The sequence below is a fragment of the Gobio gobio genome (assembly GCF_949357685.1).
Source record: "Gobio gobio genome assembly, chromosome: 9".
In the NCBI taxonomy this organism is placed as follows: domain Eukaryota; kingdom Metazoa; phylum Chordata; class Actinopteri; order Cypriniformes; family Gobionidae; genus Gobio; species Gobio gobio.
The window spans coordinates 2,872,132-2,896,841 of record NC_137115.1 but is presented as its reverse complement, the minus strand read 5'-3'; the positions used below and the strand labels follow the sequence as shown (position 1 = coordinate 2,896,841).

The window sequence follows — 24,710 nt, the reverse complement described above, 5'->3', positions numbered from 1 at the left end:
AGGCGACAGTCGTCCGCGAGGGGCTGTCGCCGCCATTTTAGTTTGTGTTTGTTTAATTAAAAGTTGTTTTGAATGTCCGCCGGTTCCCGCCTCCTTCTTCCCGTACAAACAACGTTTACTACACTGCATTTGTGAGAAAATCTGTGTGAATTGCATTTGTGAGAAAATCTGCGCAAACGACATTTGTGAGAAAATCTGCGCAAACTGCATTTGTGAGAAAATCTGCGCAAACTGCATTTGTGAGAAAATCTGCGCAAACTGCATTTGTGAGAAAGTCTGCGCGAACTGCATTTTTGAGAAAATCTGTGCAAACTGCATTTGTGAGAAAATCTGAGCAAACTGCATTTGTGAGAAAATCTGCGCAAACTGCATTTGTGAGAAAATCTGCGCAAACTGCATTTGTGAGAAAATCTGAGCAAACTGCATTTGTGAGAAAATCTGCGCAAACTGCATTTGTGAGAAAATCTGTGCAAACTGCCATTGTGAGAAAATCTGCGTGAATTGCATTTGTGAGAAAGTCTGCGCAAACTGCATTTGTGAGAAAATCTGCGCAAACTGCATTTGTGAGAAAGTCTGCGCGAACTGCATTTTTGAGAAAATCTGCGCAAACTGCATTTGTGAGAAAATCTGCGCAAAAATCTGCGCAAACTGCATTTGTGAGAAAATCTGCGCAAACTGCATTTGTGAGAAAATCTGCGCGAACTGCATTTGTGAGAAAATCTGCGCGAACTGCATTTGTGAGAAAATCTGCGCAAATTGCCTTTGTGGGAAAATCTGCGTGAATTGCATTTGTGAGAAAATCTGCGCAAACTGCATTTGTGAGAAAATCTGCGCAAACTGCATTTGTGAGAAAATCTGCGCAAACTGCATTTGTGAGAAAGTCTGCGCGAACTGCATTTTTGAGAAAATCTGCGCAAACTGCATTTGTGAGAAAATCTGAGCAAACTGCATTTGTGAGAAAATCTGCGCAAACTGCATTTGTGAGAAAATCTGAGCAAACTGCATTTGTGAGAAAATCTGAGCAAACTGCATTTGTGAGAAAATCTGCGCAAACTGCATTTGTGAGAAAATCTGCGCAAACTGCCATTGTGAGAAAATCTGCGTGAATTGCATTTGTGAGAAAGTCTGCGCAAACTGCATTTGTGAGAAAATCTGCGCAAATTGCATTTGTGAGAAAGTCTGCGCGAACTGCATTTTTGAGAAAATCTGCGCAAACTGCATTTGTGAGAAAATCTGCGCAAAAATCTGCGCAAATTGCATTTGTGAGAAAATCTGAGCAAACTAGATTTGTGAGAAAATCTGCGCGAACTGCATTTGTGAGAAAATCTGCGCAAATTGCCTTTGTGGGAAAATCTGCGTGAATTGCATTTGTGAGAAAATCTGCGCAAACTGCATTTGTGAGAAAATCTGCGCAAACTGCATTTGTGAGAAAATCTGCGCAAACTGCATTTGTGAGAAAATCTGCGCAAACTGCATTTTTGAGAAAATCTGCGCAAACTGCATTTGTGAGAAAATCTGCGCAAAAATCTGTGCAAATTGCATTTGTGAGAAAATCTGAGCAAACTGCATTTGTGAGAAAATCTGCGCAACCTGCATTTGTGAGAAAATCTGCGCAAATTGACTTTGTGAGAAAATCTGCATGAATTGCATTTGTGAGAAAATCTGCGCAAACGACATTTGTGAGAAAATCTGCGCAAACTGCATTTGTGAGAAAATCTGCGCAAACTGCATTTGTGAGAAAATCTGTGCAAACTGCATTTGTGAGAAAGTCTGCGCGAACTGCATTTTTGAGAAAATCTGCGCAAACTGCATTTGTGAGAAAATCTGAGCAAACTGCATTTGTGAGAAAATCTGCGCAAACTGCATTTGTGAGAAAATCTGAGCAAACTGCATTTGTGAGAAAATCTGAGCAAACTGCATTTGTGAGAAAATCTGCGCAAACTGCATTTGTGAGAAAATCTGCGCAAACTGCCATTGTGAGAAAATCTGCGTGAATTGCATTTGTGAGAAAGTCTGCGCAAACTGCATTTGTGAGAAAATCTGCGCAAACTGCATTTGTGAGAAAGTCTGCGCGAACTGCATTTTTGAGAAAATCTGCGCAAACTGCATTTGTGAGAAAATCTGCGCAAAAATCTGCGCAAATTGCATTTGTGAGAAAATCTGAGCAAACTAGATTTGTGAGAAAATCTGCGCGAACTGCATTTGTGAGAAAATCTGCGCAAATTGCCTTTGTGGGAAAATCTGCGTGAATTGCATTTGTGAGAAAATCTGCGCAAACTGCATTTGTGAGAAAATCTGCGCACACTGCATTTGTGAGAAAATCTGCGCAAACTGCATTTTTGAGAAAATCTGCGCAAACTGCATTTGTGAGAAAATCTGCGCAAAAATCTGCGCAAATTGCATTTGTGAGAAAATCTGAGCAAACTGCATTTGTGAGAAAATCTGCGCAAACTGCATTTGTGAGAAAATCTGCGCAAATTGCCTTTGTGAGAAAATCAGCGTGAATTGCATTTGTGAGAAAATCTGCGCAAACAACATTTGTGAGAAAATCTGCGCAAATTGCCTTTGTGAGAAAATCAGCGTGAATTGCATTTGTGAGAAAATCTGCGCAAACGACATTTGTGAGAAAATCTGCGCAAACTGCATTTGTGAGAAAATCTGCGCAAACTGCATTTGTGAGAAAATCTGCGCAAACTGCATTTGTGAGAAAGTCTGCGCGAACTGCATTTTTGAGAAAATCTGCGCAAACTGCATTTGTGAGAAAATCTGAGCAAACTGCATTTGTGAGAAAATCTGCGCAAACTGCATTTGTGAGAAAATCTGCGCAAACTGCATTTGTGAGAAAATCTGCGTGAATTGCATTTGTGAGAAAGTCTGCGCAAACTGCATTTGTGAGAAAATCTGCGCAAACTGCATTTGTGAGAAAATCTCCGCAAACTGCATTTGTGAGAAAGTCTGCGCGAACTGTATTTTTGAGAAAATCTGCGCAAACTGCATTTGTGAGAAAATCTGCGCAAAAATCTGCGCAAATTGCATTTGTGAGAAAATCTGCGCAAATTGCATTTGTGAGAAAATCTGAGCAAACTGCATTTGTGAGAAAATCTGTGCAAACTGCATTTGTGAGAAAATCTGCGCAAATTGCCATTGTGAGAAAATCTGCGTGAATTGCATTTGTGAGAAAGTCTGCGCAAACTGCATTTGTGAGAAAGTCTGCGCAAACTGCATTTGTGAGAAAATCTGCGCAAACTGCATTTGTGAGAAAATCTGCGCAAACTGCATTTGTGAGAAAGTCTGCGCGGACTGCATTTTTGAGAAAATCTGCGCAAACTGCATTTGTGAGAAAATCTGCGCAAATTGCATTTGTGAGAAAATCTGAGCAAACTGCATTTGTGAGAAAATCTGCGCAAACTGCATGTGGCGAGCAGCGAGGCCGAGGGACCGTGAGGGCGGGACGAGGCGGCGCTCATCAGAGAGGATGAGCGCCAGCTGCGAGCCGCAGCGATCTCGGCCCTTGCGGAGGAGTTAGGGAGTATAAAGGAGGAGCGACGACAGTGAGGGACGAGAGAGGACCAGGCCTGGATTTTATGTTGTATTTTATTTATGTTTTGTTATGTGTTGCTGCAGTCGACCGTGAGGGGCTGCAGCTTATTATTTTCATTTTGTGTTTATTTGTATGTAGGCGACAGTCGTCCGCGAGGGGCTGTCGCCGCCATTTTAGTTTGTGTTTGTTTAATTAAAAGTTGTTTTGAATGTCCGCCGGTTCCCGCCTCCTTCTTCCCGTACAAACAACGTTTACTACACTGCACTTGTGAGAAAATCTGTGTGAATTGCATTTGTGAGAAAATCTGCGCAAACGACATTTGTGAGAAAATCTGCGCAAACTGCATTTGTGAAAAAATCTGCGCAAACTGCATTTGTGAGAAAATCTGCGCAAACTGCATTTGTGAGAAAGTCTGCGCGAACTGCATTTTTGAGAAAATCTGTGCAAACTGCATTTGTGAGAAAATCTGAGCAAACTGCATTTGTGAGAAAATCTGCGCAAACTGCATTTGTGAGAAAATCTGCGCAAACTGCATTTGTGAGAAAATCTGAGCAAACTGCATTTGTGAGAAAATCTGCGCAAACTGCATTTGTGAGAAAATCTGCAAACTGCCATTGTGAGAAAATCTGCGTGAATTGCATTTGTGAGAAAGTCTGCGCAAACTGCATTTGTGAGAAAATCTGCGCAAACTGCATTTGTGAGAAAGTCTGCGCGAACTGCATTTTTGAGAAAATCTGCGCAAACTGCATTTGTGAGAAAATCTGCGCAAAAATCTGCGCAAACTGCATTTGTGAGAAAATCTGCGCAAACTGCATTTGTGAGAAAATCTGCGCGAACTGCATTTGTGAGAAAATCTGCGCAAATTGCCTTTGTGGGAAAATCTGCGTGAATTGCATTTGTGAGAAAATCTGCGCAAACTGCATTTGTGAGAAAATCTGCGCAAACTGCATTTGTGAGAAAATCTGCGCAAACTGCATTTGTGAGAAAGTCTGCGCGAACTGCATTTTTGAGAAAATCTGCGCAAACTGCATTTGTGAGAAAATCTGAGCAAACTGCATTTGTGAGAAAATCTGCGCAAACTGCATTTGTGAGAAAATCTGAGCAAACTGCATTTGTGAGAAAATCTGAGCAAACTGCATTTGTGAGAAAATCTGCGCAAACTGCATTTGTGAGAAAATCTGCGCAAACTGCCATTGTGAGAAAATCTGCGTGAATTGCATTTGTGAGAAAGTCTGCGCAAACTGCATTTGTGAGAAAATCTGCGCAAATTGCATTTGTGAGAAAGTCTGCGCGAACTGCATTTTTGAGAAAATCTGCGCAAACTGCATTTGTGAGAAAATCTGCGCAAAAATCTGCGCAAATTGCATTTGTGAGAAAATCTGAGCAAACTAGATTTGTGAGAAAATCTGCGCGAACTGCATTTGTGAGAAAATCTGCGCAAATTGCCTTTGTGGGAAAATCTGCGTGAATTGCATTTGTGAGAAAATCTGCGCAAACTGCATTTGTGAGAAAATCTGCGCAAACTGCATTTGTGAGAAAATCTGCGCAAACTGCATTTGTGAGAAAATCTGCGCAAACTGCATTTGTGAGAAAATCTGCGCAAAAATCTGTGCAAATTGCATTTGTGAGAAAATCTGAGCAAACTGCATTTGTGAGAAAATCTGCGCAACCTGCATTTGTGAGAAAATCTGCGCAAATTGACTTTGTGAGAAAATCTGCATGAATTGCATTTGTGAGAAAATCTGCGCAAACGACATTTGTGAGAAAATCTGCGCAAACTGCATTTGTGAGAAAATCTGCGCAAACTGCATTTGTGAGAAAATCTGTGCAAACTGCATTTGTGAGAAAGTCTGCGCGAACTGCATTTTTGAGAAAATCTGCGCAAACTGCATTTGTGAGAAAATCTGAGCAAACTGCATTTGTGAGAAAATCTGCGCAAACTGCATTTGTGAGAAAATCTGAGCAAACTGCATTTGTGAGAAAATCTGAGCAAACTGCATTTGTGAGAAAATCTGCGCAAACTGCATTTGTGAGAAAATCTGCGCAAACTGCCATTGTGAGAAAATCTGCGTGAATTGCATTTGTGAGAAAGTCTGCGCAAACTGCATTTGTGAGAAAATCTGCGCAAACTGCATTTGTGAGAAAGTCTGCGCGAACTGCATTTTTGAGAAAATCTGCGCAAACTGCATTTGTGAGAAAATCTGCGCAAAAATCTGCGCAAATTGCATTTGTGAGAAAATCTGAGCAAACTAGATTTGTGAGAAAATCTGCGCAAACTGCATTTGTGAGAAAATCTGCGCAAATTGCCTTTGTGGGAAAATCTGCGTGAATTGCATTTGTGAGAAAATCTGCGCAAACTGCATTTGTGAGAAAATCTGCGCAAACTGCATTTGTGAGAAAATCTGCGCAAACTGCATTTTTGAGAAAATCTGCGCAAACTGCATTTGTGAGAAAATCTGCGCAAAAATCTGCGCAAATTGCATTTGTGAGAAAATCTGAGCAAACTGCATTTGTGAGAAAATCTGCGCAAACTGCATTTGTGAGAAAATCTGCGCAAATTGCCTTTGTGAGAAAATCAGCGTGAATTGCATTTGTGAGAAAATCTGCGCAAACAACATTTGTGAGAAAATCTGCGCAAATTGCCTTTGTGAGAAAATCAGCGTGAATTGCATTTGTGAGAAAATCTGCGCAAACGACATTTGTGAGAAAATCTGCGCAAACTGCATTTGTGAGAAAATCTGCGCAAACTGCATTTGTGAGAAAATCTGCGCAAACTGCATTTGTGAGAAAGTCTGCGCGAACTGCATTTTTGAGAAAATCTGCGCAAACTGCATTTGTGAGAAAATCTGAGCAAACTGCATTTGTGAGAAAATCTGCGCAAACTGCATTTGTGAGAAAATCTGCGCAAACTGCATTTGTGAGAAAATCTGAGCAAACTGCATTTGTGAGAAAATCTGAGCAAACTGCATTTGTGAGAAAATCTGAGCAAACTGCATTTGTGAGAAAATCTGTGCAAACTGCATTTGTGAGAAAATCTGCGCAAACTGCCATTGTGAGAAAATCTGCGTGAATTGCATTTGTGAGAAAGTCTGCGCAAACTGCATTTGTGAGAAAATCTGCGCAAACTGCATTTGTGAGAAAGTCTGCGCGAACTGCATTTTTGAGAAAATCTGCGCAAACTGCATTTGTGAGAAAATCTGCGCAAAAATCTGCGCAAACTGCATTTGTGAGAAAATCTGAGCAAACTGCATTTGTGAGAAAATCTGCGCAAATTGCCTTTGTGAGAAAATCAGCGTGAATTGCATTTGTGAGAAAATCTGCGCAAACGACATTTGTGAGAAAATCTGCGCAAACTGCATTTGTGAGAAAATCTGCGCAAACTGCATTTGTGAGAAAATCTGCGCAAACTGCATTTGTGAGAAAATCTGAGCAAACTGCATTTGTGAGAAAATCTGCGCAAACTGCATTTGTGAGAAAATCTGTGCAAACTGCCATTGTGAGAAAATCTACGTGAATTGCATTTGTGAGAAAATCTGTGCAAACTGCATTTGTGAGAAAGTCTGCGCGAACTGCATTTGTGAGAAAATCTGCGCAAAAATCTGCGCAAATTGCATTTGTGAGAAAATCTGCGCAAACTGCCATTGTGAGAAAATCTGCGTGAATTGCATTTGTGAGAAAATCTGTGCAAACTGCATTTGTGAGAAAGTCTGCGCGAACTGCATTTGTGAGAAAATCTGAGCAAAAATCTGCGCAAATTGCATTTGTGAGAAAATCTGAGCAAACTAGATTTGTGAGAAAATCTGCGCGAACTGCATTTGTGAGAAAATCTGCGCAAACTGCATTTGTGAGAAAATCTGCGCAAATTGCCTTTGTGGGAAAATCTGTGTGAATTGCATTTGTGAGAAAATCTGCGCAAACTGCATTTGTGAGAAAATCTGCGCGAACTGCATTTGTGAGAAAATCTGCGCAAATTGCCTTTGTGGGAAAATCTGTGTGAATTGCATTTGTGAGAAAATCTGCGCAAACTGCATTTGTGAGAAAATCTGCGCAAACTGCATTTTTGAGAAAATCTGCGCAAACTGCATTTTTGAGAAAATTTGTGTGCAATTGTGATGGTGCATTTGTGTACCATCAGCGCGGAGGTCAGTCCCAGTCCCACCAGTCCCGCCGAGAGCTGGCGGTAGAGCGCGGTCGTTATCGACGCCACCGCCGCTATCAGCACCACAAACGCACCCACGTATTCCTGCACACGCGAACAATAATGCATTCATAACATGCTGAGATTCATATAAATAATGTAGTGTAATATAATTTAAATAGATTCTCATTACCATGCGAACCTCCAGCCAGCGATTGGCCGCCGTCAGGAAGAGGGAGGAGATGTTATTAGCGTCTGTGTGTTCCAGCAGTTTCTTCTTAAACTTCTGCTCATGCCTGAGGCCAAACACAGTCCAGTCAATGTCCAGTGGACAGCTGCCGTGTGTGTGTGTGTGTGTGTGTGTGTGTGTGTGTGTGTGCGGTCAGTACCTGAAGGCTCTGATGGTGGTGAGCCCCTCCACGGTCTGAGAGTAATGGGACAGAAGCGGCATCTCAGTGCTGTCCTCCAGCTGCTGCAGGTCTCTAACACACACACACACACACACACACACACACACACACACACACACACACACACACACACACACACACACACACACAAAACAGCGATACAACAATCAGTTACCAAAATGTTAGTTTTCTGGATTATTTTACTGTTTTTAACATTTTTAAAAATAATTTTTGTATAATTTAAAACATTACATTTTGAGAAATAATAGGAAATATAATAATACAAAACAGCATTAAATATAAAAAAAAAATGATACAAATGGAATATGAAAATGTTGTATAATTACAACATTAATTCTTGAGAAATAATAGGAAATATAATACAAAAACAACATTAAATATAAAAAAGTTTAAATTATAAAAATTAAATATGAAAAGTTGGAATAATTATAACATTTTTGGAGAAATAATAGGACATATAATACATAACAACATTAAATATAAAATATAATAAAATAAATTTAATGTTTTCAAATTAAATATTAAAATGTTATATGTATCATTAAAACTCATTTTAAAGTAAATATATACATTTGTTTCATTCAAAAAAAATATTTGGGGGAAATATAATACAAAAAACAACATTAATATATTATACAAAATTAAATATTAACCTTTTGCATAATTTAAAAATGTTTCAAAGTTGGGAAATAATAAGAATTATTAATATATACAAAAACAACATATAAAATATATTTTAAAGAAATACAACTGCAATAAATTATTAACAATAAATATGTACATTTTGTTTCATTAAAACATATTTAATTTTGGGGAAACAAATAGGAAACAATATATAAACTTCCAAATTAAATATAGAATAAAAACATTAACAATTAAATAAATTGTAAAAAATATATATTGCTTAATTTCTAAATTGAGAAATAATAGGAAATATAATACAAAAATACAACATTGAATATAATATTATATATATAGGCATTATATATATAATGATTTATTATATATATATATATATATATATATATATATAATTATTTATTGTATATATATATTTATATATAAAATGTATAAATGAAACAAATTAAATATGAACATTATAACATTATTTTCTATAATATATATATATATATATATATATATATATATATATATATATATATATATATATATATATATATATATTATACGATGGAGTGTTTGATTCGCTCGACGCTGCTGTGTGTGTCATTTCAAAATAAAAATATAAAATATTTAAATGTTCAAAAAAAAATTTTATTTAATGTCGTTTTTTTTGTATTATATTTCATATTATATATATATATATATATATATATATATATATATATATATATATATATATATATATATATATATATATATATATATATATATATATATATATATATATATATATATATATAATATGAAATATAATACAAAAAAAACGACATTAAATAAAAAAAAATTAAAAAACATTAAATAAAAAATATGATTTTTTTTTGAACATTTAAATATTTTATATTTTTATTTTGAAATGGTAAATATAATTACAAATAATTATAGCTAAAAAAACAACAACTTTAACACTATATTATACTAGTTAACCCAAGAGTGTTCCACCAGAGATATTTTACTATGAGCTCGATGGTGTGAAACTTTATAAATCGTAGGCATTGTTTCTCGAGTGTGTATATTTTGTACGTGTTGTACTCTGAGACTAACCTGGACGCCACTCTGAAATACTTCTGGATGAAGTAGCAGGCGATGGCCAGCGGCAGCAGAGCGATGAGGAAGACCGGCGTGACGTACGAGATCACGCTCACCGCCGACACACACAGCAGCGTCGAGCGAATCAAACACTCCATCGTCACCGGAATATGCTGCAATTACACCAACACATCACATCCCATTCAAACACAAACTAAACCATAGTGTTGTAGTCAAGACCACCAAAACCCAGATCAAGACAAGACCAAGACCAGACCAGCACTCCTTAAATCAATCTAAAAGATCCATTTCTACTGTCTGAGAAATTACTTATATTTAATGAATAAATACTATTAGAATAGTAAGACACTATAGCTCTGTTACCAATCAAATCACTAACAATAAAACTCATGGCACGGAAGTTGCATCTGAATAAATAATGTTCAGATTAATTTAACATTAAAGCAGCTCTAGGTAGGTTTTGCTCTCGGCTCCCCCTACAGTTGGGAAACAGTATTGTCCTCTACTACTGTCGTAAACTCTGTCATTCTACATCAGTGGATGCATCACACGTGCATTTGTTGACAACCATGATAGCCCTGAACACTGCAGGAGTTCACATGCGTGTTCTGCTTGCGTCGCGTGTGAAATGTCTTCATCCCAGGTACAGTGGCATATGTTTCAGCATGTCATATGAATATCATTTCATGGGTTTTATTTTTTTTCAAACGCCAAATGATCGCGATGCTCACGTTTACAAGCCAGCGTCATTATAGTAGCCTAGTCTATTGGTTCCCGTTTTACAGAATCTATGATACTTCAATTCAATGTTTGAGTGGTAGGAAATAACCATACATCGTCAATATTATAATATCAAGCTACCATAGATGAATCTGCAAATTTGAAACATCGATTTGCATTATAGCTTGAGGCAAGACAAATAAACAAATATCACAGACATGTTAGGTATCCTAAAATATGATTTTGTACGTCTTGTGTATTTACTTGTAAGAATGAAGCCGCTCCTCCTTCAGCTCACGCCAACGAGCAAACGCTGCCCAATGTTGATCCTCCTGCCTTTATTCCCATCACTTTCTCCTTTCCTCTTTTTGCTTTCCTCCGACAAAACCTTTGCTTTCTTATTTTTCTGTGCTGCTTCGGCCATGACTATAACATCCGGCAAACAAATGATAGTTGGGCTCGCACGTCTGAATTTAAGGAAGTGGAAGTGGTGGTGGAAGTGACGTATATGCCGTAAAGCAGTCGAATTTTGTAGTTTTTTCTTTTCTCGGGTTACTACTCGAAACCCAAAGTTTAAAAGTACGATTAAAAACGATACAGACCCGTCAGGCTATGACAGACGTGTCATTCAACCTATTGTAAGTCCATGTATCATCACAAGAGTCTTGAAAATATATTATGAAGGTTAGAAAGTTACCTAGTGCTGCTTTAACATTATTTAACAGTCACAGAATGCTTTATTCAACCGATTTGTTCAAAGCAGTTACTATAATTGCATATCACGTATATAATTATGAAAATAGCTCTCTTGCTCTTGCAATATTGCTTAACCCTCCTGTTACCCTCAAATCTAGTAACATTTGTTATTTGACCGCAGCAATTTAAACCTCCAGAATATGTCAGAATATTATGTCTCAGGTCATTTATGTCTGACAGCATATCTGGTGGGCCCTGGAACCATTTTGATGACATTAGCAGAACTATGGCTACCCTGTCATTTACGTGGTGGGGCAAGACCATAATAACGTGAAATACTAGTGGTTCTCGCAATACTACAGGTATGGTTTGGTTAGGTTAGATTAGAGCCCTAAATCAGAGGGAAGTTGTTTGAATGTTACATTGAATATATACAATTAAAGCATGTTATAGTGACCTCAATAAAACAACAAATGGGTGTAAAATGTTGATATTTCTTATGTTTTGTACAGCTAAAAGAGCCTGGGGTCAAATTGACCCCAAAGAACACAGATGCTACAAAATGTGTACAGGACATTGAAAAAATATCATCATGTTAATTTTATGTTTACAGAGTTGTCCCCATTAAATTAGGAAAAGTCATTCAATCTAAAGCAAAAAAAATTATGTCAAACATTGAATGTAATTATGTAAACATTGAATGGGGTCAAATTGACCCCAAAGATAATAGGAGGGTTAATTCTATTTTGTTATATAAAATTATGTTATATCAGAATTTTGTGGGCATTTATATTAATTTTGTGGGCATTTATTTATTAATTTAATAATTAAATTAGGAATTTTTGAGACAGTGCTGCATTGATTTTAAACCCGGCAGCACAGTAACAAAAGAAACCATATTTCAAAGAAGTTATTGATTGCATTTTAAGCTGTAAGTTTTACATCAAATCACATTAATGATGTTAAATCAGACAATGCACCGGCAATTTAGTGATATCCCTGCAGTTGTGGTCTTGAGATAAAATCCCGAGTCCTCTAAGTCCGAGACCAAGACAAGACCAAGACTTTCAAAAAATGGTCTTAAGACCGGTCTCGAGTACTACAACACTACTAAACCAAACCCAGATTAGACATAAAATACACTGTAAAAAAAAAAATCAGGCCTCCATGTAAAATTTTCTAGTGACTGATCACATCTAAATTTTTTAGTTGGCCAAATTGAATTTCTGTTAAAGCTGCAATATGTAACTTTTCCGTCCACTAGAGGTCGCCTGTTCAAAACAAAGGCGTAGTTTGATGACGCCACGTTTGAGCGCAGAATCTCGGGACATGTGGTCTTCACCTCACAGCCGGTGGGAAACAGTCAGGATAGGACTCGGGCAGAAATCATGTTGATGGAGGCGATTATTAACATTACTGTAGTCTGAAGCAGAGCAGGAGCGAGTGTTGTGGAGCTGAGCAAGGCCGCAGGAGCGATTGAAGAGCGGGACTGTTATTATGGCATAGTCGCCGGCGGGACTTTTATTATGACACGGTTGCCGGCGCCACTTCCTCTTTTCTAGTCATGAGTATATGAGGTAACGCAACTCTGTTTATAGTATTAGATAGATCTGAGTGTGTTGAAAAGGAAGTTATGACGTTCGCTCGGCGGCTGCTATGACACTTGTTCACACTGCAGTGAGAGTAAAGTGTTTCACTGAATAAAACCGGAGACCGAGGGTGACGCAGATATGACGCAATCGACAGGCGACTCCCTCACACGCATAGCTCACACGTCCCGGCTCCTTGGTTAAAATAGCAATTTCTCACGATTTACAAATAGTTGGAAACATTTGGGATATTCTAAGTACTCAACTGAACAAAATATATAACACTGGCCTAGTGTTTTCTGGATATTTTATTGCAAAAATCCTACATAGTTCACCTTTATTTAAATTGCATCAATTCACAGAAATTCAATTTGGCCAACTGAAAAATTTAGATGTGATCAGTCACTAGAAAATTTTCAGTAGGAGACCTGCATTTTTTTTACAGTGTAGATCAGGGGTCGCCAATAGCGGACTCCAGTCCGAATCCGGACCGCGAAGCCTTTTGACGTAATGAAATAAATATGCCACATGCCATTAAAAAAAATCTGATTTTCTGATCCAGGGGGGTTTGCATTCATTGACTGTTATTATTTATCTCAGTTCAGCAGGGAAAAGCACTTTAGTTGCTAGTAATGTTGAAATGAATGTATTTTCAGTGCAGATTTAGAGATGAAGGCATTTGTAGTTCATCATATTTTTTTCAGACATGGTTACTGGTTGAATTTAGATATTTTGTACCAAAGCAACTTAAAGGACATAACAGAACAACATCAAAATTAGATCAATTTTGTGAAGGATTGTTTGCTTTAACAATATGAACAGACATGTTTTGTCCATTTGAGAACATTATATTTTGTTCAATTAAGAACAAATGCTATCTACACTAATTTCTTTAGTCCATGGCAATAAACATAAATGATTGTCTTTAGGTATATAATTGCCTGGACCTCGGCCAGTGACGAGGGTTCATTTACTGGACCTCAAGCAATTTTATTGAAGACCCCTGGTGTAGATGTATGTCTCTTTAACCCAGGGATGGGCAATTCCAGTCCTCGAGGGCCACTGTCCTGCAAAGTTTAGCTCCAACCCTGATAAAACTCACCTGCCTGTAGCCTTCTAGTAATCCTGAAGACATTGATTAGCTGGTTCAGGTGTGTTTGATTAGGGTTGGAGCTAAACTCTGCAGGACTGGAATTGCCCACCCTTGCTTTAACCGGCTGTACCTGATCGATTGTGTTGGTATCTGTCGAGAATCGGTTCAGGATGTTCCCCAGTGGAGTCGTCTCAAACAACCTGGGAGTGAGGAACACAGAATAACACACGCATTTGTTTTTTGAAATGTGTTGCGTCAACATGAGCAGTTGTTGAAGCGCTGAACTCACACACACCTCATGGGTGCGAGCACTATGATGCGCAGGAGGCTGCAGTGAAGCTCGCGGGCCACCCGTAAACCCGTCCACTCGACCGCCAGAGACGTGACGAGACACAGCGCGATCCCCAGAGCGCACAGCACACAGAACACCTGCAGGTACCACGTGTGACTGAACCCACAGTCCTGACAGAACCACAGGAAACAAGATCAGACTTCAACACTTTCATAACTGAAGAGCCATTCAAAAGTTTGGGATTGGTAAGAATTCTTAAAGCTACACTGTGTAACTTTTTTAGTTTATTCTTAGCTAAAAACACTTTCTTTCAAAAATATATGTGCTCATTAATGTATATTTACTTCTTTCAAGTAATAAAGTATTCTCGTGAGTTTATAATATGCCATTGACAATACATACGGGTGAGGGTTTGAATGCCGGTCGCCATGTTGCCCCTCCATCTTGAAAGTACATTAGCCAAAGAGGGACATACCCGTGAATTCAAGCTTCGCCTTTGGCGTTTTAACACTCGATGGCACCGTGTCGAATGTGGACGAGGCCGAACTGGAAGCCATGTTAATCTTGGACTAAATCGGCCACCGTAGGACTTAAAACGAAATCGGAATTGAGAGGAACAGAAACTAAAATTCACTGGATGGTCATATACCTTTACACCACTAGATGGGGGAAAATATCACAGTGTAGCTTTAATGTGCTTCTGAAAGAAGATCTAGTTCCTCTTCTGGGCATCAGACAAGGGCTCCTTCGGTAAATAGCCAAGGTGGGGCTAACCTGCCGAGTCAGTCTCCGTGGACCTTCACTCCTCTAGATCAGTGGTTCTCAACCTTTTTTCAGCGATGTACCCCCTGTGAAATATTTTTTCAGCCAAGTACCCCCTAACCAGCGCAAAGAATTTTTGGTTGAAAAAAAAAGACTTAAAACAGCACTGTGCCATCAGTGTCTGATTTATTAAACTTTGGAACAGATAAACACATACAAAATTCAAACATTTGAAAAGAAAAAACTATTTCGAACATTTTAAATGATAATAATCCATGACTAAATTAATGTAGTGAAAACAGTGACCAGATTTCTGAAATGGAAACCGGGGACATTTCCTATTTGAGTGGTCAAAATATCACTCAAATCTCATTTGTTATTGTATTTTAATTAAAAAACAGGGACAATACATTTTTGAATGTTTTTGTTGTTGTTGTGGAGTCCTATTATATTAGTATATTATTATTAAAATTAATAAGTATTATGATTTAGTTTGATTATTAGGATTGTTGGTCTGGATTTAATACAAAAAACAAAAAAAACAAAAAAACAATAAAAACAGTTAATGGTAAGCTAACCATTGTAAATAAGCAGTTCAAAACAATATTGTAACATGACTTAACAAAAACACATTACAAAAATAAAACATAAATATGATAAATAAAACTATTCAACAAATATTGTAACATTTTATAATTGTATTTAAGTTTATACTATATCAATTACTTTTTTGACTTCAAAAGTTTTGTTACGTTTATGCTTCAAAATAATTATTACTGTCCTTAATTGGTCTTGTTATTTAGCATTTTAGGATTATTTTAAGCAGAAAGGATATGTATTCTGCACATGTATTGGTTGCAAGTGTAATTGTTTGGGGTTAGGTTTAAGGTTTTTATATTTAAGTTATAGTTCAGATGTGTGGTAATCACTGCGTTGTGACTGCGGAACTTTTGGGGACAAAACAATCCTGCACCTTGTTGAGGCTCTGTTATAAAGCATATACAATATTACTTTAAATTAAAAACGAATAGTTAGTATGTTACTACCTTGAAAGCGACAACGAGGTTTCTTTTGATATTTGACGATAATGGCGCTCTGTGCTCTCGACTCGGTGTGTTCTTCATAGTAGCGGCGCGGCGTGCGCGCTACCAAGTAGAGTCAGCGTAGCAGCTGTGTGTTGGTTGGCCGCTTTTTTCCAATATATCTGCGGGTTGTTTGGAACGAGCTGTAAAACGGGGACATTTCCGGGGACAACTCCAGTCGGGGACAGAACATTAAAAACCGGGACTGTCACCGGGAAACAGGGACACTCTATCATTGATCCAAGTGATTGACAGGTGATGCCAGGCGGCATATGACAGGTTGGGTCAAACCATCCTGGTATGGGAGAAACTCTGGGTTTTTAGGATAATAAAATTTAATAGCCTACTGAATATAAAATTCATTTTATGAACTTATATTAAATAATTATTTTTAAAAGGATTGTTGCATGGATGCTACTTTTTAAATATATGTAGGCTATATTTTAAAATCTCACGTACCCCCTGGAGTGCCTTCACGTTCCCCCATTTGAGAACCACTCCTCCAGCGCACGGCAAGCTGTGGAGCTTCCAGATGATGGGAACCGGTCGTTTCACTCAGGGCTCCGCCAGACGCTCAGATGTCGATCACTGCATCGGAGGGTGAGCTTGAGTCCTCCGGGGATGAAGACCCTTCGGGGAGAGTAGCGTTGCTCAAGCCTGACACAGAGCTGTCCCGGGCCACCGATGTGGAGGCCTCCACCCTTTCCCTAGCCCTCAAGGTTAGGTTAGACTCTTCCCCCATCACTGCCCTTGATGATGGGACGGCCAAGGGGTACATGGAGATCCTCCCCAGTGGAGCGCACGGCTGTGATGCCGGCTGGAGGGGTACTCCGCGTCTCCCATCCAAGGCATGTAAGTTCTCGTCCATTCTTATGGGCAAGGCTTACAGAGCGGCTGGACATGCCTGCATGCCATGGCTCTCCTGCAGGTCTATCAGGCCAAGGCACTTAAGGAGTTGCAGAAAGGTAGTGCTTACCCATGACCCTCACCCTGCGTGTGACGAAAGTCAATGGGCCTCATTCATGAAATGTTCGTAAATACATGAGCAAATTTGCGTGTAAAGTGGACCTTAACGAAAACTCTCCTCCAGATTCACAAACGATTCAGTAGTTAAACGTGTGTATATTAATGAATTTCAAACATTCGTAAATAGGATGGGCGTGCACGCTCATTCATAATTAGCATAATCCCCGACCATGAGTTACAACTGCAAATGACGTGTGCAGGAACACTGTGGAATCTTCTGGACTTCTTTCTCAGGTTTGGCTCCAGTGTTTTGCATAAATGCTAAAGAGACTAACTGACCATATGCCTAGCAATAAATATTCAATTATAATGTGTTCACCAAAGCATTTTTAGCCAGCTAAAAAACACCTGGTGCTCTTCTGAAAACGGCCAGCTGGTGGCGCCTGAGAGCTTTGCAAGGGCAGCATTTTTCCATCTGAGATACTTTGATTGCTATTATACAGAATATCCATGGCAGTAATGTTTTACTAGTTTCTCATTTTGAAGAATATTACTGAATATAAAAAATGCCGTACAAAGCAGTATTAACTGCTCCATTATTGTTGTTCAGTCGGTGTACCAGTAGGATGATTGGTCGGTGTAGTTTTTGATCCGCCCTTCCTCCACTGTGATTGGACGGCTTGGTAAAAAGTGACAGTGACGAGCGCTGCCTATTACCCAACGTTGAACAATAAAAAAAAAATGATAATAAAAAAGACGGGGCAAATCAACTCTTGAAATATTATTATGGTAGGCTTCATAGTGCATCAAAATGCAATGTTGTCAGTTTGCCTAAATTAGAACACAGAACATTCCAATGTTTTACGCACCATGTACTCGTGGTAGGGAGCAGGTGTACATTTCTTTCGTATCAACTAACATTTTGAAAATACGAACATTTGCGTGAATCCAAAAATTTACGTCAGAGCGGCTTTACACACAAATTTGTTCTGCTCGTGTTTCATGAATGAGGCCCACTGTGCGCTCCCTGGGTCAGGCAATGTCCACTATATGCGGGAGGCCAACAAGTATGGGTTCCTTGTCTCTCCTATCTCCCAGGCCGGCCTCTTCGGAGACATGGTCGAGAATTTCGCCCAGCAGTTCTCGACTGCACAGAGGCGGCGTATCAGTACAAAGTCCTCCCCTTTGGGCTGTCCTTATCGTCCCTCCACCCTGAAAGTGTATGTTGTCGCCATGAATGCCGCACATCACGATGCAGTAGATGGTAAATCTGTGGAGAAGCCTGACCTGATCATCAGGTTCCTGAGGGGTGCGAAAAGGCTAAATCCTCCTCGCCCTCGCCCTGTACCCTCTTGGGATCTCTCATTGGTGCTAATGGCATTACAGAGAACCCCCTTTGATCCACTGCAGTCAACCGAGCTGAAGATGCTGTTGATGAAGGCGGTGCTCCTGACTGCACTGGCTTCCATAAAAAGGGTAGGGGACCTGTAAGCATTTTCATTCAACAAATCATGCCTGGAATTTGGGCTGGCCAACTCTCATGTTATCCTGAGATCCCATCCCGGAAATGTGCCCAAGGTTCCCACCACTCCTTTCAGGGACCAGGTGGTGAACCTGCAAGTGCTGCCCCTGGAGGAGGCCGACCCAGCCCTTGCTTTGCTTTGTCCCGTTCTGAACCAGACCAGCTCTTTGTTTGTTATGGAGGCCAGCTGAAGGTAAAGTCTGTCTCCAAGCAGAAGTTGGCCCATTGGATTGTGGATGCCAAACTCAAGGCAAGCCATGCCCCCTCAGGTTGAGAGCTCACTATACCAGGAGTGTGGCTTCCTCCTAGGCACTGGCACATGGAGCCTTGCTGGCAGATATATGTAGATCTGCGAACTGGGCGACACCCAAAACGTTTGCTAGATGCTATAGAGTTCATGTGGAGCTGGTATCCCCGTGTGCTCGCTTCAGGTTGCCAGTGAATGCCGGGGACCCACTCGGTGTCTCACTTGCTGCACCATTCCCCTCCTAAGGACAGGATATGTGTGCAAGCCCTAACACTTATAAGTACGCCCAGTGGTTGACCCCTGTCCCAGGCTAGGTGCCCATATGTTGTGATCCCAATGGTGATCCCATATGTGTATTCTTCCACGGGACGTCTCCCTGTTGGCAAGCTTTGCCTTTCCCTTGTGTCTTTCCCTTGGCAGAGTCTGCTCTGCCATCCCTGCCGGTGTTGACCTCCCCCTAATTTGGCCAAAGCTACCCCAGAGACCTTCCATATGCAGTACTGCCCTAATGGCCAATCCATATGTGTAACTTCCATATGACACCTCCCTATGGGCATGATGTGGCCTCTGTAGCGTCCTTTTCCAGTTGGAAAGAGCATGCTTTCCCAGTGTTATCCAATAGTCTTACTGAATGGGTCAAGCAGAACAGCAGTAATCGGCATTCTCTGCGTAAGCCCTGTCCTATCTTCCACCCCAGCCGGAGTGGGGGATCAGGTATTTTACACAAGGCTCTGGAAGGGACAGCAATAGTGGTGCTTTGGTAGGGATCCCATTACGTCATTTATCCGATGTAATGTCGAACATGACTGACTGAAAGGGAATGTCTTAGTTAGGTATGTAACCCTTGTTCCCTGAAGGAGGGATCAGAGATGTTTAACCTGGTCACCGCTGAGCGGCTGGGTCACCGGCTTATAAAATGTGTAATGAACCAAGATCTGCTGCGAGGAGATGCGGTTCTGACGCCTGTACCGAACTGGTTAACATCATGACTAACTGACTATTATGAGTAAAACCAGGTATGATTGAGCATTCTGTCCTTTTAGGGTTGCAACTTTTGACATCACGTCCTGTTTTTGGTTGTTTCCAATATCTTTGGTCTGTGTTGTGTTCATATTTCAGTCAGAGTTTGTTTTCAGGAGTTTTGGTCCACTTGTTAGATGGCACCAGGGATCAGATGGCAGCGTTCACACTTATTCAAATGAACCGCACTAACAGAGCAATCGCACAACACAAGTGTGAACTCTCCCTTAATTTATTTCAAAAACAAAAATCTTACAGACCCCAACTTTTGAACGGTAGTATATGTCTTTGACATTTAAATCATATTGGCATTGTTTTCTGAGAATTACCCAATTATGAAACTGTTTCCATGAAAATATGAACAAACTCCAAAGGAAAACAATAGTCATTCACATGGGACATAAGAATTGTGTTTGTAGTGGACACACAGTCTACTGGGACGTTGAGTGAGACTCAAACAGCTGCGTTCAGACCCTTGAGGCTAAAGAGATGTTACTGCAGTGCACTAGTGTGTGTGGTGTGAGTGAGTGAGTGAGTGAGTGAGTGAGTGTCAGACACTCTCTCTGTGGATTCACACTTAAAAAGTATCAAAGAATTCAACACTTCAAGTTGTTGTTGCCGTTACTAGCAGTATCAAACGTAACTCGTGTTGTGGTCCAGTTATCTCACCTTTGTGATTGTGCAGTTCCGCTCAGCACTTTCCACTTGCGCTGCGATGACGTGTGATGTCCAGTGAGCGAGCCAGAAGTCTATGGCGACCATTAGGGAGTGTTTGGTGAGCTGAGAGAGGATGAGCAGAGGAAGCAATAGCAGGCCTGCAGCTTTCAGGTACGTCGCAAACGAGCTCCAGGGAATGGTGGTCCTGTAACGCAGCTCCGCCCTGAGGCTGTCCTCATCTGTGCTGGTTGAGCTGTCTACAAACACAACACAACACCATCCAATCTCATTCTGAGAAAGGTCAAGCAGAGTTCAGCCTTTTCATTCCACAGATCCCACTCAGATCAGCCGGAATCAATTATATGAAAGTGAAGTCATTTCGGAATTGCATTCTGTGCAAATATTGTATATATACAGTATGTATATGTCAGGGTATTTGTCAGTAACTAAAACTATTATGTGTTGACTTGAAAACATTATTTTTGCAATTCTGGTTGTACCTAGTTGCACAGAAATAACTCACTTCACCTTTTAAAAGTTAAAACTTTTGTTATAAGCTATGATCTGAGATAAACCCTGTCAGGCTGAACTGGAAGCAATGATTTTATTTAAACGGAGTAATATCCTCAGAAGGTTGTTTGAATAAACATGCAGAATAATTGCAGTCGTGAACTCATGCGTGGCAGAGGAAGGAGGGAGAAGGTGCAGCTATATCTCATGCATTTCATGCTTCGAAGACTCAAACAGGATTGTGCAGCACAATGAAGCATGTTATCATGACCATGAAAATAATGAAGGGTGGGTCTACGTACGGGATGTTAATTAGTTATCACTAATGCGATAACGATAGCATATCCTTGGATTTCTCGTGGATATAAAGCACTTTGAATTACTTACCACCTACATACTGAATACCTCATTTTATAATTAAAGCTCACAGGAGCGTAGTAAGAGCTTTGTGTATTGTATTGTTGTCGATGCATTACATAACTCTACGAACGGCACTCAGATTGAGAGGAACGCTCGTTGCATTATAATGGCTTCGCTGGTAAACGCCAGTGTTTTTAACATCCTCAGGCTGCATGCTATTCATCTGTTTGAGAATAAGCTCAAAGGATTCATGCCATTGAGTCCAGACCTTTCACTTCACTAACAGTGACATCAGCAGCTGGGTCAATCCCATGAGTCCACCATAGACATGAAGACAAGAACATCAGAGTCACATTGCAGCACTGAAGACAAACGCTCAGATGATATAATGACAGATGCTGCATACGAGGTGAAATATCACAACAGGATAATGACCAGTCAAATGGTGAGCAATTAGTAGAATAGGCCTACATCTGTATGGCTAACATTTTTACACCTAAAAATACATTAATAATAGAGTTGGAATGCAAGTTCTTCTCAGATGTACTAGTGATAATAACAGAAGCACAGCATGATGTTGTTGACGGTGGTTTGGTGTTTTACCTTCGTCCTCGTCCTCCGTGGCCAGAGTGTCTCTAGAGTACATGGCCCGTCTGAAACTCTTCCTCTTCAGTTCTGTACTGTTCTCCTATGGAAATGACACAGCATTAGTCCATTATAATCCAACACAGGACATCAAAAATGATACATTTGTATATTACTTTTAGTTTGCTATCTTCCGTCACATGTGTTTCTTTGTCTTAGTTTCCGGCCTGTCGTTAGTTTTTATAGACACTAGTTTCTATTTGTCATCATCTCATTATCACTGTGTATTTAAGTTGCTCTGTTGCCCTTCAGTTGTTGTGTGTTTAGTGCACGCTGTTACGCCTGAATGCCTTCTTGTTTATTAAACTTTGTTTGTATTTTAAATCCTGCCTTCAGTCTTCATCTTCTTCAGCACTGTAACAAAACAACCAACCTAAGTAATGGAATATGCGGCTAAGTTTGCTGCAGTGGCCCAAAGTAGCCACAATATTTTGGACTTTACTGAACAGTTCTGCCGTCTTGCTGTCAACCGGGACGACGAGACCCTCAAATGGCTGTTCTGGATCGGGGCGAACTACCACCACCATGTAAGCCTCCCAGAAACCTCACTCGGCCTATGTCACAGACTTACGAGTCTTCCGCTGCACTCCATCTCTCCACCACTACGGCTTCAGCGGGTTCCTCCTTCCCTTTGGGTACGCCCTGGTCCTCAGTCACACTGGCTCCGCCTCAGGCGCTTGTCGCCGCAACTCCACCTAGGCCTCCAGTGCCAGCGGTGTCGCTCGGTATCATCGGCTCTCCATCTGCACCCTGGGATCCCTGACATCGGCTCAGTTTCCGTTGTTTGTGCCCCGGTTGTCATTGGCCACGTCTACACCTTGGCTCCTCCCTCCTTTGACTCCGCCGTGAGCTGTCGTTCCTGCTGCACTCTGGGTTACCATCACCTGGCCACTTCTACCATTTCCTCGCTGGTGTCTGTTGTCTGCATGCCTTTTTTTCAGCCCTTCGCCCACTCCTTTTACATCCATGCGCCATCTCCTTAAAGGTGTTATAAGTGATGTCACACGTTTTTTAGGCCAAAATATTTTTTGTCACATACAGCAAGCATCTCTCTATCCGCTAGCTGCATGTCCCCTGAACACACTGAAAAAAATGCGGTCTCTGTAGTCAGCACAAGCTCCACAAATGGCAACAAAAACAAGCTTGGGCAGTCTGGACAATGAAACATAATAAACAGTGCTCCAGCCAATAACTGACAAGGATGATTTGGGGGGTGGAGGTTTAGGGTTAGTGCGCGTGCACATGAAGGGGTGTGTGTAGAAGAGAGAAGCATAAAGAGGGAAGTTGAATTATATGATTTTGATATGGCCGGAACACGACCAAAGAGACAACGTTCTGATGAACAACTTGCAACGAAAAGGGAAAAGGAGAAGGAACGCGCAAAGTCCCGAATTTACATCAGAAAAGCCTTCGAAAGGTTGCAAGAACTCCGGCGGCAGAAGGGCTTCCAATCAGGAAGCACGGAGGGGTAAGAGAGGAGGAGGAGGGAGGGTCTAGCTAGCTAGCTAACACTTTGAACGTTAACAAGAAGTTACTCCACCCAGGATCGCTTAGAGCACCTTTAAACTTTGTTTGTATTTTAAATCCTGCCTTTACTCTTCATCTTCTTCAGCACTATAACAGAACAACTGACCAAAGTAGTGGAATATGCGTCTCGCTGTCATCTGCCCCTAAGATGACCACCCTTAAATTGACCCTTAAATTGCTGTTCTGGATTGGGGCCAACTACTACCACCCTGTAAACCTCTCAGATATCTCAGGACTTGACTGGAGGGAGGCCATCATCAGGTGTCTGGTGAGCATCTATCCCCGATCCAGGACACAGCCAGACCCAGAGCCCAGCCCACCAAAACCCTCGACTGTGGAAACATTGCTAGAGCCCCCCGCAGACCGCCTTCCGCAGTGAGTGAGCCAGAGTCTGATGAGGAAGGGACAGCGTCGACCATCGCCCCGGAGCCGGAGCCAGAGCTGGAGCCCCAGAGTGACTCTAACTAGGGATGTGAGCCAATGACATCAGTAGCAGAGGGAATTCTGGTGGAATTGGACAACGAGGACTGGCTGATGGGTTTGGATACAGAGGTAATGCCTCCCTCTCTTTTTCACCCTGTATCATCTGTTTGTTCTTCAACAATATTCATCATCAAGTTGCATCGCTGTATTAAGTCAGCACTGAGGCTGTATCGTTGACCTGTTGTAAATTGGAATTACCGTTATAGATCACATCCAGTCCTCCAGCCCCGCCTCAGCTGGATTCCTGCAGGACTTCGCCTTTCCCTGTGATGCCTTGTAGCGTGGATAAGCCTCAGGTCGTGCACTCACCAGCCTCACCTAAGCGAGAGGATCCATCCATTTGCTCGAACTGTCGGCTCCACCAGGTTCCTTCGTCCCACTGGCTCCACCTTGTTCAGTCCTCACATTGCCTATGCCACAGACTTGTGAGTCTTCCACTGCGCTCTGTTTTTCCACCCCTGCGGCTTCAGCGGGTTCCTCCTTCTCTTCGGGTCTCCAAAGCCCCCATCATCCCTCCTTCATCTCTTCAGTTATGGTTTAAGGTCGCGCCTTCCGGGAGGTGGCGTAATATCATGGTTTTGCATCATTAGTTTCATTTTCATGGACTTTTAGTTTAGCTTCTGTCACTTGTGCTTCTTTGTCTTAGTTTCCCACCTATCATTCGTTTCTATAGACACTGATTATCATCACAGCTGTTT

At 40.8% G+C, this 24,710-nt stretch overlaps 1 protein-coding gene across 2 annotated transcripts in view; it reads right to left on the bottom strand.

The window, feature by feature from the left end:
- The window catches only part of abcc8b (ATP-binding cassette, sub-family C (CFTR/MRP), member 8b), a 76,364-nt gene that overhangs the window by 17,497 nt on the left and 34,157 nt on the right, over positions 1-24,710 (bottom strand). The window contains exons 25-33 of one of the 2 annotated variants that reach the window (XM_079825338.1): positions 21,961-22,045; positions 21,626-21,655; positions 20,500-20,744; positions 14,235-14,401; positions 14,070-14,139; positions 9,836-9,993; positions 8,069-8,161; positions 7,873-7,975; positions 7,671-7,784 (exon numbers count right to left, since the gene is read on the bottom strand). In XM_079825338.1, coding sequence (XP_079681464.1) covers positions 7,671-7,784; positions 7,873-7,975; positions 8,069-8,161; positions 9,836-9,993; positions 14,070-14,139; positions 14,235-14,401; positions 20,500-20,744; positions 21,626-21,655; positions 21,961-22,045 — 1,065 coding nt within the window. The remainder of the gene's footprint in view (positions 1-7,670; positions 7,785-7,872; positions 7,976-8,068; positions 8,162-9,835; positions 9,994-14,069; positions 14,140-14,234; positions 14,402-20,499; positions 20,745-21,625; positions 21,656-21,960; positions 22,046-24,710) is intronic. The other variant, XM_079825339.1, reaches the window with a different exon arrangement.